This window comes from Labeo rohita, chromosome 22, assembly GCF_022985175.1.
Source record: "Labeo rohita strain BAU-BD-2019 chromosome 22, IGBB_LRoh.1.0, whole genome shotgun sequence".
Lineage (NCBI taxonomy): Eukaryota > Metazoa > Chordata > Actinopteri > Cypriniformes > Cyprinidae > Labeo > Labeo rohita.
In genome coordinates, this window is record NC_066890.1 from 10,245,561 (window position 1) to 10,264,485 (window position 18,925).

At 36.8% G+C, this 18,925-nt stretch overlaps 2 protein-coding genes and 1 non-coding gene across 6 annotated transcripts in view; 1 reads left to right on the plus strand and 2 right to left on the minus strand.

The window, feature by feature from the left end:
- Window positions 1-684: 684 nt before the first annotated feature.
- On the plus strand, window positions 685-756 carry trnag-ucc (transfer RNA glycine (anticodon UCC)). Its single transcript has one exon. It is a non-coding gene; the product is annotated as a tRNA-Gly (tRNA).
- A 1,369-nt stretch (window positions 757-2,125) lies between these two features.
- On the minus strand, window positions 2,126-7,549 carry ifi44g (interferon induced protein 44g). 4 transcript variants are annotated; one of them, XM_051094371.1, is made up of 9 exons: window positions 7,278-7,450; window positions 6,890-6,915; window positions 6,415-6,712; window positions 6,271-6,325; window positions 5,986-6,184; window positions 5,654-5,812; window positions 3,323-3,494; window positions 2,682-2,782; window positions 2,126-2,587 (listed from the first exon to the last, which is right to left on the minus strand). In XM_051094371.1, exons 3-9 carry the CDS (start codon window positions 6,677-6,679, stop codon window positions 2,420-2,422), a joined length of 1,119 nt encoding a protein of 372 aa, XP_050950328.1. In that variant the 5' UTR covers window positions 6,680-6,712; window positions 6,890-6,915; window positions 7,278-7,450; the 3' UTR covers window positions 2,126-2,419. The 4 variants fall into 4 exon arrangements, with proteins under 4 accessions (XP_050950328.1, XP_050950329.1, XP_050950327.1 ...); XM_051094372.1 differs by lacking the exons at window positions 6,890-6,915; window positions 7,278-7,450 and adding an exon at window positions 7,467-7,549 and having other exon boundaries at window positions 6,271-6,322; XM_051094370.1 differs by lacking the exon at window positions 6,890-6,915.
- A 479-nt stretch (window positions 7,550-8,028) lies between these two features.
- Window positions 8,029-18,925, minus strand: part of map1sa (microtubule-associated protein 1Sa) — a 23,013-nt gene continuing 12,116 nt past the window's right edge. Inside the window, exons 3-7 of the mRNA XM_051094365.1 lie at window positions 17,023-17,105; window positions 16,266-16,406; window positions 12,905-16,127; window positions 11,232-11,446; window positions 8,029-9,495 (exon numbers count right to left, since the gene is read on the minus strand). Of these exons, the coding sequence (XP_050950322.1) occupies window positions 9,340-9,495; window positions 11,232-11,446; window positions 12,905-16,127; window positions 16,266-16,406; window positions 17,023-17,105 (3,818 nt within the window). The 3' untranslated portion in view covers window positions 8,029-9,339. The remainder of the gene's footprint in view (window positions 9,496-11,231; window positions 11,447-12,904; window positions 16,128-16,265; window positions 16,407-17,022; window positions 17,106-18,925) is intronic.

An 18,925-nucleotide genomic window follows, 5' to 3' on the forward strand; every position in this document is an offset into this window, starting at 1 on the left:
TGGACGCGGTCTGCCTGTATACCACACTTTATTTTAAGAAGGTTGGAGGCATTTTTCGTTTGTTATACAGTTACTCGATTAACAGGTTGCTCAATCATTGATAGTTGAGTTATATAAGAAATGTTTGCCTTTTTTTAGATAAGTGTTTATTTAACACACCTCAGACTATCAGACCGAAAACCACACTGTTTTGCATAATATTTCCAGTTACTTTTCATGACTCGGCGTGTTAAAAGGAATAATATTATGATTCAAACTGATGATAGAGACGGTCACTTGCGACACCTACTGGTGTCATGATGAGACAGAAAGACACAGTACTGCGCACATTCATCACATGGTACTCGTGTCTTTTCTCGTCGAAAAGTTTGTGAATGATGGATGATTTTTAATAATGTTGTAAACATTGCTGCAGCGTAGCACTGTGTGTTTACACGCTGTGTGTTTATCAGGCATCAACGATTGAAATGTACGTGTTTAACTAATTAACCTGCCATATAAATCTTTTGTAAAACATTCGACGAACACTCCGACCACAAAAACTCAATGCACGATTCACTAAAATTACACAACGAATTTGGACAAAAAGGCGATGCGTTTTTTTAAACAATATTTATGTTTTTCAGTGACCTTTGATTTTGTAGATGACTATGTGGCCGCTGTACTTCACATGTTTAACAGCGAGCGTTGGTGGTATAGTGGTGAGCATAGCTGCCTTCCAAGCAGTTGACCCGGGTTCGATTCCCGGCCAACGCAGCTCGTTTTTCTTTTTTTTAAATAATTGTATGTAAAAGCCCGTTGATACCAACTCTGATAGTTCTAACGTTTTAATAACTGTTCTAATTGAAAATAATAATTGGGAAGGTCACACTACAGCTGTAACAGTGGAGAAACGACACCTTTGGAATTACTCTACCAGTCAAAAGTTTTTGAACAATAGTACAAATACAGCTAAAACGATAAAATTGTCAAATATTTTTCTTTACTATTTAAAGTAATTGCTTTCTATAGTCCAGAAATCATTCTAATATGCTGATAATATGAATATGAAATATTCAATATGAAAAAAAAAAAAAAAAAAAATATATATATATATATATATATATATATATATATATATATAATCAATATTTAAAACAGCTGTGTACTTTTTTTTCCAGGATTCTTTGATGAATAGAAAGATCCAAAGATCCAGCATTTATCTGAAATAAAAAGCTTTTGTAACATGGACTATACCATTGAAAAGTGTAGAGTCAGTGTATTTATTTATTTATTTATCTGGAAAAGAAATTATAGAAATTAATACTTGTATTTAGTAAGAATGCTTTAAATAGATGAAAACTGATGATAAAGACATTTCTGATGTTACAAAAGATTTCTGTTTCCGCTGTTTTTCTCAACTTTCTATTAATCAAAGACACCTGAAAAAAAAATACACTCTGCTGTTTTCAACATGATAATAATAATAATAATAATAATAATAATAATAAATGTTTTATATATATATATATATTTCAACTTTGAAATCACAGGAATAAATTACATTTTGAAATACATACATATATATATATATATATAAATATATATATATATATACATATATATATATATATATATATATGTATGTATGTATGTATTTCAAAATGTAATTTATTCCTGTGATTTCAAAGCTGAAATTCTTTCAGCATCATTACTCCAGTCACATGATCCTTCAGAAATCATTCTAATATTCTGATTTGCTGCTCAAAAAACATTTATTATTATTATTATTATTATGTTGTTATTTTAAGTGGTAGAAATATTTCACAATTTTACTGTTTTTGCCATATTTTGGATCCACTAAATGAAGACTTGGTGAGCAGAAGAGATTTCTTTAAAAACATTAATAAATATATTTAAAAAAAAAAAAAAAAACTATATATATATATATATATATATATTTATATATATATATATATTTTTTTTTTTTTTTGATGAAGGATAATAAAGCGCTCAATCATAACAGAACATTATCATGCGTTGGCACGGATGCTAATATTGTTATCAAATAAGTCTTAAGTGTAAAATATGAATATTTCAAAATACTTAAAAAATACAACTAGACTAAAAAAAAATATTATTATCATGATCATGTTTATAGGTCATATAATAATGAATTAGATTATTACAACCTATACATTATTTTTGCAGGTTTTGAGTCAAAAAGTAGCAAACTTTATTAAAAAGCAAAGCTTCAGTCAAACCTTCATGGTCATCAACAGCACAAATACTGTTTAAAAAGTAAAAGCTGTTTTATAAAAAAATTAAAACTACCACAATATCTTAGCGAAGAATTACAAGCACTGCCATCAACATATCAATCAGACAAAACTGGGATGAACACATTTTTGGCACTACTGTTAATTCTTATTGTAAAGCTTTAACTGCTGTTGTCTTGAAAGTACAGATCGACATATTGTAAGATATGATCGACAGCTTTGAGCAGCAAAACATCAGTGTTTTCATCCAGATCCAGCTCTGAGCAGTAGTTCTTCACTGGTACGATGTAGGACGTGGCCATTCCCAGCAGCTCTCCGGCCTTCACCATCTAAAAGACAGAATGAATCATGTGACGCTCATGACAGCAGAACATGGCAAAGTGAAGCATTCAGATGTAAACACTGCAAACAAGCATGACATACCGCCTGCTGAATACTCCTGCTCTTGTAAACCTGGGTTATGTCACTTTCGGTAGCTTTACAAACTTGGTCCACATGGGTCAGTACCGCCACCTGATGTACACCTGCAATTCAGAAAATGATATTAGATTTTTCATAGTTCCAGTTCCTTAATAATAATAATAATAATAATAATAATAATAATAATAATAATATATGAAACATGGCTAAAGAACTATTAAGTAAAGACTATTAAAAAAACGAAAACTATGGAACTATAACAAAAAGATAGCATTCTTTAAAATGACTGTGTTCTTTAGGCAAGGCAAGGCAAGTTTATTTATATAGCACATTTCATACACAAAGGTAATTCAAAGTGCTTTACATAAAAAGGAAGCAGAATAATCATAAAAACAATAATAAAAACAATAATTCACAAAAAAGGCAGTAATCTGAGCATATCACACCAGTCCTCAGGTCCCTACACTGGCTTCCAGTTATTTTTAGAATTGATTTTAAAGTACATTTACTCATTTATAAATCACTCAATGGCCTAGGAAGACTTTTTAGTTCTGTTCAGCCCATTTCTACTGTGATAATGCTCTCTTTGGAAGCTAATGTAGCACATTTGATTTATTTATTTGATTTATTCAAACACAACTCACCTAAGTTGCTGATGTGTTCTCTTAACTGCTGGAAGGTTGCGCCTAAGCTTTTGGCGTATGAATTGACCTTCGAGCCGTCTATCACAAACACCACACAGTGCACTTTATTACTTGTGCTTGGTTTCTTTATGAAGCCCATAGTCTCTGCTGAAATCGGCTGCTCAGGACTAAACTGCAATGACAAAGCAATGTTTTACTGGAGTACAGTAATAACTGTAGGCTTGACAGTAACACACACTTTGTTAACACTGAGTTGAGTTTACTGTAAAATACTTGAGAATTTTTAACCAAAGTATATTAGAGACTTTTCATTAAGACCCTAAAGAATCATATCAACTTGTGGAAAATGGGCATCCGATGACCCCTATAATATTATTACATTTGATATTTCCTTAAAGAAGTCCACTTCCATAACAATAATTTACAGATAATGTACTCACCCCCTTGTCATCCAAGATGTTCATGTCTTTCTTTCTTCAGTCGTAAGGAAATTACGTTTTTTTGAGGAAAACATTTCAGGATTTTTCTCCATATAATGGGCTGATATGGTGCCCCGATTTTGAACTTCCAAAATACAGTTTAAATGCGGTTGTAAACGATCCCAGCCAAGGAAGAAGGGTCTTATGTAGGGTCTTTTCATTTTAAAAAAATACAATTTATATACTTTTTAATGTCAAACGCTCGTCTTGTCTTACTCTGCCTGAACTCTGTGTATTCCGGTTCATGACAGTTAGTGTATGTCGAAAAACTCCCATCTCATGTTCTCCCTCAACTTCAAAATTGTCTTTTATGGCTGTTTTACCTTTTTTGTTAAGGGTGTTTGATCTTCCTTGCATGTTCACTTTGGAAAGACTGTGTCAGTACTTCTGCAGTGATGTAGGATGATTTCGAAATGATTTTTGAAGTTGAGGGAGAAAATACGATTGGAGTTTTTCGTCATACCCTAACTGTCATGAGCCAGAATACGCAGAGTTCAGGGAGAGAAAGACAAGACAAGCATTTGAGATTAAAAAGTATTTAAATTAGATTTTGTTCATGAAAATAACTGATCGTTTGGCTAGATAAGACCTTTCTTCCTCAGCTGGGATCATTTACAACTGCATTTGTGATCGTTTAAGTTAAGCTGCATTTAAACTGCATTTTGGAAGTTCAAAATCGGGGCACCATATCAGTCCATTATATGGAGAAAAATGCTGAAACGTTTTCCTTAAAAAACATAATTTCTTTACGACTGAAGAAAGAAAGACATGAACATCTTGAATGGTAATGGGGTGAGTACATCATATGTGAATCTTTGTTGTGGAAGCAGACTTCTCCTTTAAGTTTAGAATGGAATAATAATATGCAATTTAACAATATGCATTTATGAACTGTAAAATATACTGGCACATGTATGGGCCCTTCACACCGTGAATGATAACGATAACTATATTAGCATTTACACCAATGTGGACTGAAGAAAACATGGAAGATAATGGAAAATAACATTCTGTTTATTCTAAGAGCTAATAGCTTTCATGTTGCCTGTCACTTTAAATGTTCAAACTCTTTAAAGTGGGAGGAATCTGATTGTCTGTCTGTTTTTATCATTAATCAAATGAGAAAAAAATCATTCTGAAACTAATTCCAAAATATCGTTCCTCTGTGTCGTTATCATTAAAAAAGTTCACTTGCAGAACATAAAATTACAGATAATGTACTCACCCCCTTTGTCATCCAAGATGTCCATGTATTTCTTTCTTCAGTTGTAAAGAAATTATGTTTTGAGGAAAACATAGGATTTCTCTCCTTATAGTGGACTTCTATGGTGCCCCCAAAATTGAACGTCCAAAATGCAGTTTAAATACAGCTTCAAAGGGCCAAAAAAAAACAATCATTTCGCTAGATAAGACCCTTCTTCGTTTAGAGCCCTCTGAAGCCACATTTAAACTGCATTTTGGAAGTTCAAACTCGGGGGACACAATAGAAGTCCACTTTATGAAGAAATGTTCCTGAAATGTTTTCCTCAAAAAACATAGTTTCTTTGCAACTGAAGAAAGAAACACATGAACATCTTGGATGACAAGGGGGTGAGTATATTATCTGAAAATTTTTGTTCTGGAAGTAAACTTGTCCTTTAAAGTGGTGGTGTGGACATCCCTATTCTAATAGGATTAGAATGATTATTAAAACTTTACTTTTATTGTTATTGTCCTTGGTGTGAATGGGCCTTAGTGATATCCTGTAAATCTTGAATTTTTGTTAGAGAATGTAAAACAGCAAACCCGTGCCAATCACAATTATCTGTTAAGTTTAAATGCACAAATGTCCTATTAACCAGCTAAAATGTACCTGGTGTCCCTCTGGTGTGTGTCCTTTAATGACAGACAGTGCATCGTGAAGAGTGAGTCCAGTGCTTTCTCCTTCACCTACACCCATCACGTCACACAAGACCAGAGCTGTGGGTTCATTTGCGTTCTCTCCTGCTCCTCTAATGTTGTACGAGCGAAGCTAAGAAGCACCAAAGAAAACAGAAGAAATTAAGAAACCACAACTTTCCAGAAAAAGACTGCAACATCTCTCAAAATATGAAGACCAAAAGTCAAAGAAACCTTTAGGACCTTCAAAAAAAAGTGGAATTCTGTTTGATCTCAAAGCTTTCTCCAAGTTCTAGTCATGTTTACCTTTTTAGTGAAGCTGGTGGAGGATGAAGAGCCCACCATGGCTCTGTTGATGACCCGTCCAGAGAAGACAGACTGAACAGAGCTGATGAAGCTGGACTTTCCAGCACCGACTGGACCGATTAGCAAAACTCTGGCTTCAGTAACAGCTTCACTGGCTGGTTTAAATGAGCTGACAGACTCCATCAGTGTCTCTTTCACTCTAAACACACAGAGCAAACCAGTATTAAAGGCATTTGATACTTGGATGTTATAAAAGTCCTGTTTTAAAGTGGTGGGTCTACTTACTCTTCACTCCACTCCATTTTTCTCCACTCATTTTCCAGCAAGAGCGGAAATTCTGCTATGGTATAAAAACCAATAGTTATGAAGCGGAGAGTGAGACTGTTTATTAAAAGCATCACAAGTAGTTTGAATAACTGTATATTTTACCTCCAAGAGAGAACTGAGGAACTGTCACTTTTTTGGGCTTATTGCGATCAGATTTGGTGAACGAAGGTCCAGCAGTGGGTGAAGCTAAAGTGGATGTTGCAGGTGTGGTGGTGGATTTGACTTCTGAAGATGTGGCTAAACCAAAACTGGATGCTGCAACTGGGCTGAAACTGAAACCTGAAGGTTTGCCTACAGACACACTGGCAGTTGCAGTGGAGGTGTTGGATTTGTTGTCTGACAACAAGGCTGCACTAAAAAGTGACATTCTTGATCAGAAAAGGGAATGTTGCAGATGTGCCTGTACAACAGTACAAAGTATAAAATTAGTGAGAATACACATAAACCTGTATGTACAGAATGGAATTGGAATGTTATAGGAAAAATTAATATTATACTCGAGGTTAAGCCTTTCCCAGTAACCACACATACAACAACCATTCATTAAAAAAGGAAAAAAACAAAAAACAAAACTTACATTAGCCTGGCAAGGCCGTGACCATCCTTCATAAAAGATTACCAAAAACATATTATGCTCTATGCTAGTTTTTACACTTATATTACACAATAATTGTTCAAAAATAAATGTTACTGTAAAATTATTACGCTGTTTTTCTTTATTTACATTGGTATTATTATCGTGTCATCCAGTCAAGCGCGGACTAGAAAAACCGCGAAAACTGACTTTTGACCGTAAGGTTTTACTACTGACATTGAATTATAAGCGTATCATCTCGGTAAAAGTAATTTTAGAGATTCGAAAACTCTCACAGTCGTTCAGTAATTTATTACATGTTTTGTTGGTCAACGCGAATCAAATTAAAACAGAGTAAGATTTTAGTTTCTTGAGTATTAACATATCTTACCTTAGTAAAGTCTTATGGGGAATTGAGATGTGACTAGTTTGCATCACTGACTAAACGTCAGCTGTGTTTTTAACTTTCAGAACCGTTCGGTAGTGCTTTACCAGAGTTATAACTACGCGCTATTTTATGTGAGGAACTTAGTAACTCAACTCAGGTGAGTCATTCCAAATAAAATTAAAATATACTCACAACAATTAAGTGAAAGAGAGACGAGGAAGTGGAATGTTTCAATACTGAGAAAACGAAAGTAATGTTTGTTGTGTATGTTTGAAACCTGACCAGTAGAGGGCTGCCATTTCATAGATAATATTGTTAAAGAACAAGTCAGTATAACTCAACAACATAAAATACGAAGGACAAACATTTCGTAATGACCAATTCGATTTCAGGGCGGAATTTCCTTGTTTTGCACGACCTCTAAGCTTGCACAGATATATTTTTGGTCTTTGATGAATGTCGTTTCACTTTCTAACCAAATGATTCATCTGTGTCTTTCAAGTGTGGTTGCAGGTGTGGTGGTGGATTCGCTGTCATACAAATTAACATTTAGAATATTTAGAATTTCCATTGCTGAAAGACAAAAAAACCCACTTCCATTCTTAATTTATCAGTTTTATTAAACATTTAAAAATAGTCTTACATTGTGGAATTCAGTACTGAAACATTTAAGCCTGTTAGTGACATTTAACACACTTACTATGTTTTTTGTTTTCTTTTTTTTTTTTGGCTGTTTTTTTCCTTGTAAGGAAAATGCAAAAAAAAAAAAAAAAAAAAAAAAAAAAAAAAAAGCATTTAAAATAAAAACAATTCTTAAAAAATACTTGTACCTCAGAAAAATAGTTTTATCGGCTCAGAAAAAAAAATAAAAGTGCAATTTTGAAAAACAAGGTCCGAACAAATAAGATGTTTTTATGGAAATGTTTTCACCATACTACAATTAAACATTTTATTTCTCTAAAAAGTATAGCAGCCATTGCTGTGACAATGTACACATTGGTTGAGCTTGTCTATGTGACATTCAATAAAAATCAGAAAGGCAAGGTGATCAGCAAATGTATTCATAACTCAAATTATGTGTCATGAATAACATGCTGCTTTAGTGTTTGTTGATGATGGCAAGAGTAATAAGGCATTCAGCTTTGTATACATATAAGTCATCTCTACCAAAAGAAGCCAAGTGGGACAAAAAAAAAAAAAAAAAAAAAAAAAAGCAAAGACTATAATATTCTCCACTCTTAATAAATGCAAAATTAAAATGTTTCTTGGCTTTCACTACATATATTTTCATATATGCTTCACAAAAATACTTGCTACATAGTGTTCACACATGTCGTTTGATGCACTAAAATAATTTTAAAGGAAACCACAGTTTCCACTGAATGTTTTAATCTGAAAATCTATTTGGTACAAATACTGTACTAGTGAAGTGTTTATGTAGCTGTATAGCTCGGTGTCTGTTCATGTACTGACAAAGGTGGTTCAGCTTTGGTAAACACAACATAATATTGCCCTCATTTTCTCCCTTAAAGAAAACTTGCTAAAGATCCTTCTGATAGATCAAAAAAGAAAAAGAAAAACACTGAACACTGTGCATCATTTAGTGCAGGATATGTACAGTGAAATGCTGGAATACAAACAAATCAAGTGTTAACTCGGATATCTAACTCTTTTCTGCCATAGTTTTATGAGGGGAATCAAAACTGTGCAAAATGTATTTGTAGGACCATGAAAATGGTAAACTGTTCAGATGAAACATTACCAACATGCTAGATAATCAACAAGATGCAATGAATAAAACACAGACAATTGAAAAAACCGCTAAAAATAGCCATAAAAAGAAATGGCAATATTGTCTACCCTGTTCACACAGAATCCATAATATTTTAATAAGCAGCAAGTGTAGATGTTAACATTACAGATAAAGAGAGTAATTCCTGATAAATGGAACTGAAATGCTTCATCCTGCTGCTCAAGAAAAAAACTTGAGAAAATGAGAGACAACATTTTGAGAGTGAACAGAAGTGCTCTAGTGACAGGCAGGGGTGTGATTCTTCAGGTGTCTTTAAAACTCCACTTTGCATGCTGGGAAGGTCTCGTCCTGCATGGCTACGGTGCTGTTGCTCCCAAGTACCGTGATTGCTAGATCTCTCTGGCGTTCGTGGGTCTCCTGGTACCAGCTGTGCATAGTCAGCGAATCATAGGTGGGGATCAAAGTCACCTGTGGGTGAATGGAAAAACAAACAACTTTTACTTACTGAAACTGGAAATGGCAAAAATTACTTTGCCATTAAAAAATTCAAAATAACTGACTTCCTGTTGGGATTTAGATTTTGCTCCAGGAGACTTTTTTGTAAGTATTGGTGTGTTACAAGCGCCTACCAATTTTTATACATGTACATGAAAAGTAGCTCGAGAGGCTCTTCATTAAAAGTGCTATCAAGCCATTACACCACAGCCACTTCTAAAACCCATATCAGATGTAAATTTTCACCACTTCTGGGGCGTGTGCAAAGTTGAGAGTTTGAGCATGTTTAGGCCCTCAAAAATGCAATTCATTTTGGAGAAGAAGAATATAAAGAAGAATAATTAAAGCTGTAAGTAGCGTTGAAAGGGCCCTCACACCTGGGCTCACCGCTTTTAGGAAACACCAAACGGTGAGCAATATGCATTTAAAGTGGTAAATATAGGAGGAATATGTCAAAGTCATTTATATGTGCCAATCTTCCTGCTGTCAGCTGGTGGCGCTATGCCTATAACTGAATATTGGCATGTAGATGTGTTCAGGCCAGGACTTTTATCGGACATATAAAGTTTGGTGCAGATTGAACATGGTATGTTTGAGTTAGTGTAAGACATGACATATCCTGCTGCCAACAGGTGGCGCTATGATTACAACTGAATATTGGCCTTTAGATGCGTTCAGGTCAGGACTCTTACCAAACATGTGAAGTTTGGCGCAGATTGGACATTGCATGTTTAAGTTAGTGTAAAACAAGTCATTTCCTGTTGGCAGCAGGTGGCGCTATGATTATAACAGAATATTGGCCTCTAGATGTGTTCAGGCCAGGACTCGTTATCGAATGTGAAGTTTTGGGCAGATTGGACATTGTATAGCTGAGTTACATATCAGAGTAGCATCTTTTTCCATGGCGTAACATCAAACTTTATCAGGCCACCGCAGACAGGCCCTTTAACGAAAACTTAAGATCTCTGCAATTTAACATTGCTAAGGCCTTAAGATTAGACTGACCAAATATAATGTTGATGTAATTAAATCTCTAGGAGGAGTTTGTTACACCGTAAAACATGTCACTTCCTGTTGCCAGCAGGTAGCGCTGTGACTATAACTAAATATGGGCATGTAGATGTCTTCAGGTCAGGAGTCTTATGAAACATGTGAAGTTTGGGGCAGATCAGACATTGTATGCCTGAATTATAACAACTTCCTGTTTCATGGCGAAACATCGAAATTTGTTAGGCCGCCACAGACACGCCCTCTAACAAAAACTCAAGATCTTCACAATTTAACATCACAAAGGTCTTTAGATTACGCTGACCAAATTTGGTGTTGATATGACTAAATCTCTGGAAAGAGTTTGTTAAAATACAAAACCTGGAAATGGCAAAAATGACAACATTTGCTGAGAACCCTAAAAATAACTGACTTCCTGCTGGGTTTCGGATTTTGCTCCAAGATACTTTTTTATAGGCACTGGTGTGTTGCATGTGTATACCGATTTCGTACATGTGCTTTTTGTGTGACTATCAACCTGTGCAGAGACCTGACTTGATGAGGGTGAGTAAACTACTCCTTTAAAACTGGACAAATAATGCTAGAGATTACTCAGAAGGTTTTGCGTTAGGCACATACTGTTGTTTTGTTTTACTGCTGGAAAGCACCATGTGTTTGGGGAAGGTGATATATAAAATAAAACCATATATAAATCTACTTACCTGCACATCTGGCCAGGATGCTTTGCCCTCTAAAAGAGAGTCGAGAATAGATCTCATGACTGTTTCCTTGTGAGGCTCATCTCCACTAATTATATAGCAGGACGAACGGAGGCGCCGGAAAAACTCCACATCGACAGTGGAAGCTGCTGAGCCAGAGGGCAAATATGCCAAGTCCAAACAGATGGGTACTGAACTTGAATTTGCACTGGCAGAACCTGCAAAGAGCAGCAATAACATTATGCACATTTGGACTTCAAAGCACATTTACTGATCTCTTTCCCTTTATCCTTCATATTCATCCTTTCATTCCAATACAAACAGAAAGCTTGGGCCTTATGTTTTGTTTTGTTTTTTAACATTTCATAAAATGTAATGCTGCTTGGTGTGATTGAAGTTTTAAAATTTGTATTAATAGAACACCAATAAACGAAAAAATGGACAATATATTTCCAGAGTTCAGGTCACTAGTTTGCACTGACCAGGGTTGGGTTTCCAAAAGCATCGTAAGCCTAAGGTAGAACCACAGTCAACATAGGTTTATGATGCTTTTGAGAGAAACAACCCAGATTGATTGTCCTGATGGCAGTTTATGTCTTACCTAAATTGTAGCAACTAATGGTTGCAGTGATAACGCAACCAGGCCTGAATTTAAGGGCCTTGTTCAGACTGTCAGCCCAAATCCAATTTTGGTGCATATCTGATTGGAATCCGATCACATTTAGCAAGTGTGAACGGCAAAAACATCACATGAAATGCGATTTTTACAAATCTGTTAAATTCATAATGTGGTTTAAAATCTATTGAAATCTAATTTCTGGAAACCTGTTTTAGTCTGACTGCTCTGATCAGATTTTGCATTGATTTTGCATGTCACTTTCTTATGCGACGTAAAATGTAAACACATCATGCGTTGTTTGTAGAAAACAAGAAGAATCTCTGCAAGAAACAAGGTTGTGCTGCTTCAGAATGTGCAGGTTGACTGAAAAAATACAAATACAGCTGGTCTATACACCTATTTGAATAAAGCTGCGCATTCCAGCTTCCTATGTTTTTTTCTGCTGCCTCAAAACATGATAATCCAGCACAATCAAAACATTTTGTCATATTGTAAGACAGCACATGTATTGCAAACCCTGTTGCTTTTTTTAGTGTAGGTGAACCAATGCACCATCATTGCTATTGAAACCAATGCAGATATTCTGTTAAATGAAAGAGTGCCATGAGACTAATCTGAACAACTACGATTCACGGTGAGGACAGTCAACATATCAGAATCCAAGTGGATACACACATAATTGGATTTGGACTGACAGTGTGAACATAGCTTTAGAGCAGGGGTATCCAAACTTGGTCCTCAACACACCTGCTTGGAAGTTTCTAGCATGCCTAGTAAGACCTTGATTAGCTGATTCAGGTGTGTTTAATTAGGGTTGGCGCTAAACCCTCCAGGACTGAGTTTGGAGACCCCTGCTTTAGAGACGCAACCTATTACAGAATCCAAAGTTTACAATTAGCATGGTAAAATCCCCTCAGAGATATTGTGCATTTAAATTCATGCACTTTGATTTATCTTCACTAAAAAAAAGCGTCTTTAAGTGACCTGGCGAATATCCTGACCGATCCCCAACATATGCACAATTCATATATTTCTAAAACAAACAATAAGCACTTACTGGATGAGGACTTTGAAGGCACTGGTCTAGATCCGCTGACAGCATTGCGGGATGCAGGTCTGGTGTCCAGACTGGACATTGCCCGAATAGTTCCACTGGCAGACAGAGTACCAGTCTTTGTCTTCCCACTTTGTGTTACGGTGTTTGCAGATACAGTCTTTGTGGACACAGGTGCTGTTTTTTTGGTCTTTGATGTTACATTCTTGGTTGATTTACCCTGACCATCAGCCTCTGGGTCAGCCATGCAGGCACCAGGCTGGGGTGGCAGTGGTGGTAAATCCTTCATTGGGGCAGGTGGAGGGTCTTCAGAGACATGCTGGGAATTGTGGTGTACCGAATGACTGCTAGGATGGTCGTGAGGATGGTGTGGTGGAAAGATGTCACTAGGATCCTCATCAGAGTCCAATTCCTCAGTAATGGATGGACACTCTTCAGTGGCTGGTGGCACATCAGAATCAGAAACCGAGATGAGAGAGACGCTGACAGAGGACGTCGTCTCCTGACCTTCCAGAGACTGATGATCGCTACTACTGCTCTGGTTGGGCAGTCCATCTGGATCCAGAGAGACATCAGGACTTGGAGCAGCAACCTCCGAGGAGAGTCCCTGTTGGTTCTCTGGAGATTTGTGATGCTTAAACTCACAAGGTGAAACCAGGCATAGATCAACATCATGTGGAAGGATGTCAATCTGTGGTCCAAAGAGGTGATTCTCTGATTCATCATATGCGTGGTGACTATTATGAGATGTTCTTAAAGGTAAAGACATATCTGTTTTGGGGTCACGGTGTGCTAAATGTCCATTAGTGTATGCCAAGCTCTCTTCCTGTGAATGACAAACAGGCACTTGTTCGAAGGAAACTGATAAAGAATCATCTACTTCAGTTGAGTGTGGGGAGCCAACCTCTGCAGGAAAGGATGTGATGCTGGGAGAGGCATCAGGTAGAGTATCTTTAAGAGAAGTTGAGGACAGAAAGCTTGATTGTCTATCTTGTGATGATATGGAGCTGTTTTCTATATTGCTTCTTGAACAACCTGCCATCGAGTTCTTGCAGACTTGCTGAACGTCTTCAAAACCGAGTCCAGAGTTCCTGAGACCTATCTTGCAATCCTCACCAGAGACCTGAGAAGAAATGTCAGGGGATTGTGGGTAATGCCCTGAACTGTTCTTCCCAGAGTCTGTGGGGGAAACTAATTCAAGGGTTTTTTCATCTGAGCTTGTACAGACATCATCTTTGAGGCATCCATCAAGCTCTGTTGGTGTGATATCAAAATTAACACTTTTCTCACTCTTTGGAGTCTTTACAAGCGGGGAGGGAAGTCCAATAGCACTGTTCGAGCCAGGGGCCCCATCCATACTCCGGAACTTCTCAGGACTTTCATCAGTACCTGGTGTCGAGCCATTCACTTGCATGTCATTGTTCTCAGAGGTACATTCAGTTCTTGAGCTCACACGATTGCCTTCAACATCCTCCAATGGCCCATGTTCATTCCTCATCCCCAACTTTTCCAATTGGGCAGTAATGTCCTCAGGTGTTGATGTCTTTGACTGGCCAGCACTTGAGGGTTTCAGATTGTCAGGCTCCTTTTTGTCAGACTTTGGCTTCCCTTTGGCCAAAGAATCCTTTTTATGGACAATCGAGTCTTTCTTTAGTGAGCCATTCTTGCCAATTGGCTTTCTAGACTCTGGCAAATTCCCAGTGGCTTTCTTAATATCCTTACCAAGAGTTTTGGTGGGTTTTTTGTCTTCTGGTTTGACCTCTTTCTTAATCTCCTTTTTCAAATCAGGTTTAATATCTTTCTTGGGCTTTGCACCAAGATCTTTTTTCACAGGTTCTTTCTTTTTCTCTACATTCTCATCTTTCTTTGCAGTACTCGTTGGTGGCCTTTCCTCTTTCTTCCTAACTTCCTTTTTCTCATCTTTAGCAGGTTCTTTTTTAGGCACTTGCTTTTCAGGCTTAGAAGTTCTTTGTTTCACATCATCTTTTGGCTTTGCTTTTTCCTCACCCTCTTTCCCTTCTTTTGGAACAGTGTCATTAGTGGGTTTAGTCTTTGTTTTAGTGTCTAGCTTTTTCAAATCTACTTTGGTTACCTTGTCTTTGAGTGAGGCGCTACCAGGTCGAGATTCTTTGGAAATACTCTTAAGGCTTTCCTTGCTCCCAGCATGCTTTGGCTGTTTGTCCAATTTTGATGCCTCAAGGTCCTTCAAACTAACTACTGGGTGTTTGAGAAACTCTAGATGCTTTAGTCTCTCTAAAGCTTCAAAGATCTTGGATTCTGGAGTGCACCCAGGAAACAGAACACGAATGATCTTTTCTTGAGGATTAGCTGGATGCCATACCAACAGTGCACATATGGACACCATACACTCTAGAGGAATTTCTGAGGTTTTTATATTCGGAGTGCTGCCAGGCCAAGTTTGCAAGAAAGCCTCTAGTTCTTTGCTACCTTTGACCGGATTGAGTACATAAAGATCTAGTCGACCTACACCCATCTTCTGGAAAAGAGTTACCGGCTCGACAGTTGGCCCAGCCGAGCGACTGAGCTGTTCTGGAAAAATTGACAACCTTTCTAAATGCTGTAATGTTAGGGAACCCTGATCACAACTTCGAAGGACCCTGGAGTCACTTTGTAATGTTTTGAGTCTTTCTGAAGCATTGAAAAATACAACCCCTATTTCTGGAGATATTAAATTCCTCTGCCAGTCTTCATTGCTCTGCAATCCAGCGGACTCCTCTTCTTCTTGTTCAGCCACTTTTCTGTTAAGTAGGCTGTTTATACCAGGTAGATTATCCACACCAACATGGGTGAGCAATACTGAGTCAACTCGGTCTAGATGTCTCACCAGTTTCCAAAAACAGGATCGAGAATCAGACCCCCCATTGACTAAGACGTTGAAACCATTTACAGCAAAGAAAGCAGAATCGCCTCTTCCTCCAGGAAATACATAGCAGCAAGGACGGGACAGTTTTAGGAAGCCAACTGTACTGGGTGGCTCAAGCAAATCAAAAGACGACTGAGGTTCAAGAGACTCTGACAGATACTCTGTGAACTCTTGAAGGCCCTCCATCACTGGAAGCAAGAAGGGAGGGTTGGTTTTAATTTCTATATAATCTTGCAAATTATGCTTCTCTAACTGAGAATTTTTCCACATCCCAGATTCAGGACAGCTCAAAGTTAGGCTGGCTTTCTGAGTAGGGTCTGCAGAGCTCAGAAGATCTCCAATCTGTTTTGAGGAAAAAACTTTCTGTTAGAAAACAGTATAATAATATGAATTGCAGTTAATTAATATCTTAATTGTTATTGAATATTAAAAGAGTAAAATTACAAAATAACCATCTTCTTTGACAAATGGTTGACTGACCTCTTCATCTGTAAATATCTGGATAAAGTCATTTAGTGAAAAAGATCCTTTTTGTAACACAAGTTCTCCGGTCTCTTCAACACATTGTCCAGCAAGAATTAGCAGCTTGTGAAGAGACGTATCAGAAATGAGCCGACGAACCTATGAAAATAAAGAGTAGTATTAAAATGTCCCCTCAAATCGAGACCATAACTACAACAAAATTTTAAGAGGGATTAAAAGAGGACACTTGGCAGCTGCTCTGGATAGTAAATAAATACCAAGAGCAAATATAACCGAACAAGGTACTTCAAGGAATGTGTCAACATTTCTCTTTATTTACACTGTCTAACGCTGAGTAAATACCAGTCAAATAGCTCTCATACATTTATTAGAGAAGAACTGCAGTGGACAGAGAACAGTGAAGGAACTGAGGGCGCATGCGTGTAATAGTACAGCAAAACCAATATTTAACAGTTCAAACATTAGGGAATCAAAATATATAATTTACATTATAAAAACAAATGTTAATCTGACTTTGATTTAGCAATACAAAGTTTAAAACATCATCTAGAATAATGCAAGCTGAAATTTTGCTAATGTGACAGCACCTTAATGATGTCTTATTTGAGAAACTTAATAGCCTAATAAAAAGATCAATGTTGCTTAAATTTGTATTGCCGACCATACTTAAATTCAAGCTACAGCCAAGTTATTCTAAGTGCATGTGTAGTGATATTAGTGTATTGTAAACTACACAAAGCACTTTGACACTCACCTCTGAACAAACCAAATCATGAGATGGGTTGACTATCACTTGGGTCTCAAGGACATCTCCGCTGTGCTGCAGGGTTTTCTGGCCTGTGGATAGAGACAGTGTGTGTGGTCTTTTAAAAAGTTTGTGTATGACCACAACAGTGGGAAATCTGTTTATATTTCAGTACTTAAAAGTTGTACACAGTGGCTACAGAACAGTAACAAACATGGCAGCCAAACAGGCAACATAGAAAATAAGTTCGAAGATTTCCTAATTATATTTCTAATTTTCATCCTCTTTTTCTAATGTGCCTTTCAATAAAAGATGCAAAATGCTATAAATACCAATGTTTTTGGATGCAAACAGAAATGCAACATATACATGCAGCAAGACTGAGGCTTCTACTGGATTACAGCACAGCATACTGTAGTACCTCGAGTTAAATTGTCCCATCAGTGAATTATTCACCAAGACAATGTGGTCCAAAGACTGCCACATCAGCAGCATACAGTATATGAATAGCAGCATGCTGCTCTCGTCTTTATTGCTCTCGTTGTAAGGTTTTATTCTACTTCCTCAAACTTTGCTCATTGATGACAACAATATCATTTTGGTGCAGTGGAGTAGGAAGTACAGGATGTTGAAGAGGTCACAAAACGGATGTTTAAGACCGGCTGCATGACATGTTCCTGTCCTATCCACAAACAATGAACAAACGTGAGCTGATGGTAATTCTAGCCTTTACTCTGCAGCATGACTAGTTGAAAACACATGGTAGGAAGCATCTCTTTCCTTCCTGTGTGCAGGCGCAGCACTATGACAACATCTTTGCAGCCTCTAGTAGTCACAGAGAAGTTGAGAAACAATGTATCTGTGGCTACAGACTAACACACGAGAGCGACGTTGTAAATTGTGGCAGTAGCACCTTTAAATTATAAGTTAAATGACACAACCATCACTAATAATACTCATATTCAAGTCAACATACTAATGCTAACTATTTTAGGAATAATAGATTCAAAGAAGAGAAACAAAACAGCACAGGAAATTATGTCATAGAACTGCAGTCATTAGGTCTACTAATTTTAGAATATATTTTGATTAATTTTCCATTAAAAGGCAAGATTTCAAGTGGTAAAATGTCATTTGGAGAAACTCTCCACAAACTAAGAAATATATGGCTCTATTTTTAAAATTTAAATTACGTAAAATCTTGAAAAAGAAGTGTTTAAGATGTGTACACTTGTATACAGTTAGGTGTAAAGAAAATATGTTATTGGTTTTCATTTGATGGCAATACCACAACACATTTTATTGACATTAAAGGAGAAGTCCACTTTCAGAATAAAAATTTACAAGTAATTTACTCACCCCCTTGTCATCCAAGATGTTCATGTCTTTCTGTCTTACGTCGTAAAGAAATTATGGTTTTTGAGGAAAACATTTCAGGATTTTTCTCCATATAAGGGACTTCATTAGTGCCCCGATTTTGAACTTCCAAAATGTAGTTTAAACGCAGCTTCAAAGCTAAACGATCCCAGCCGAGGAAGAAGGGTCTTATCTAGCGAAATGATCGGCCATTTTTTTTTTTTGAAAAATAAAAATTTGTATACTTTAAGCAAAAAAGCTTGTGTAGCACAGGCTCTGGGATGCGCGTCTACGATGCTACAAATTAGTGATGGGTCGTTCTTGAACAATTCTTTCATTTTGAACGAATCTTTAATGTGACTCGGGAAGAACAAGTCTTCTCAGGGAGTGATTTGTTCAGTAGCGCTTGTGCAACATCCTATTAGGTTCTGTACTGGAATTAGTTCACCTGTTTCGAGTCTTTAGGTTTTGAGAGTCTTATGGGGCTGTCACATGATGAACAAACGTCTCAAACCCAAAAACTTGTGAGATAAGAGGTGAGGTGAGCTAATCATAG

Coding starts and splice junctions, on each gene's coding strand:
- ifi44g (XM_051094370.1), bottom strand. CDS start 6,679: ATGTCACTTTTTAGTGCAGCCTTGTTGTCAGACAACAAATCCAACACC. Junction 5,813..5,985: donor CCACCAGCTTCACTAAAAAG/GTAAACATGACT, acceptor GGTGCTTCTTAG/CTTCGCTCGTACAACATTAG. Junction 3,495..5,653: donor ACACACCAGAGGGACACCAG/GTACATTTTAGC, acceptor TTGTCATTGCAG/TTTAGTCCTGAGCAGCCGAT.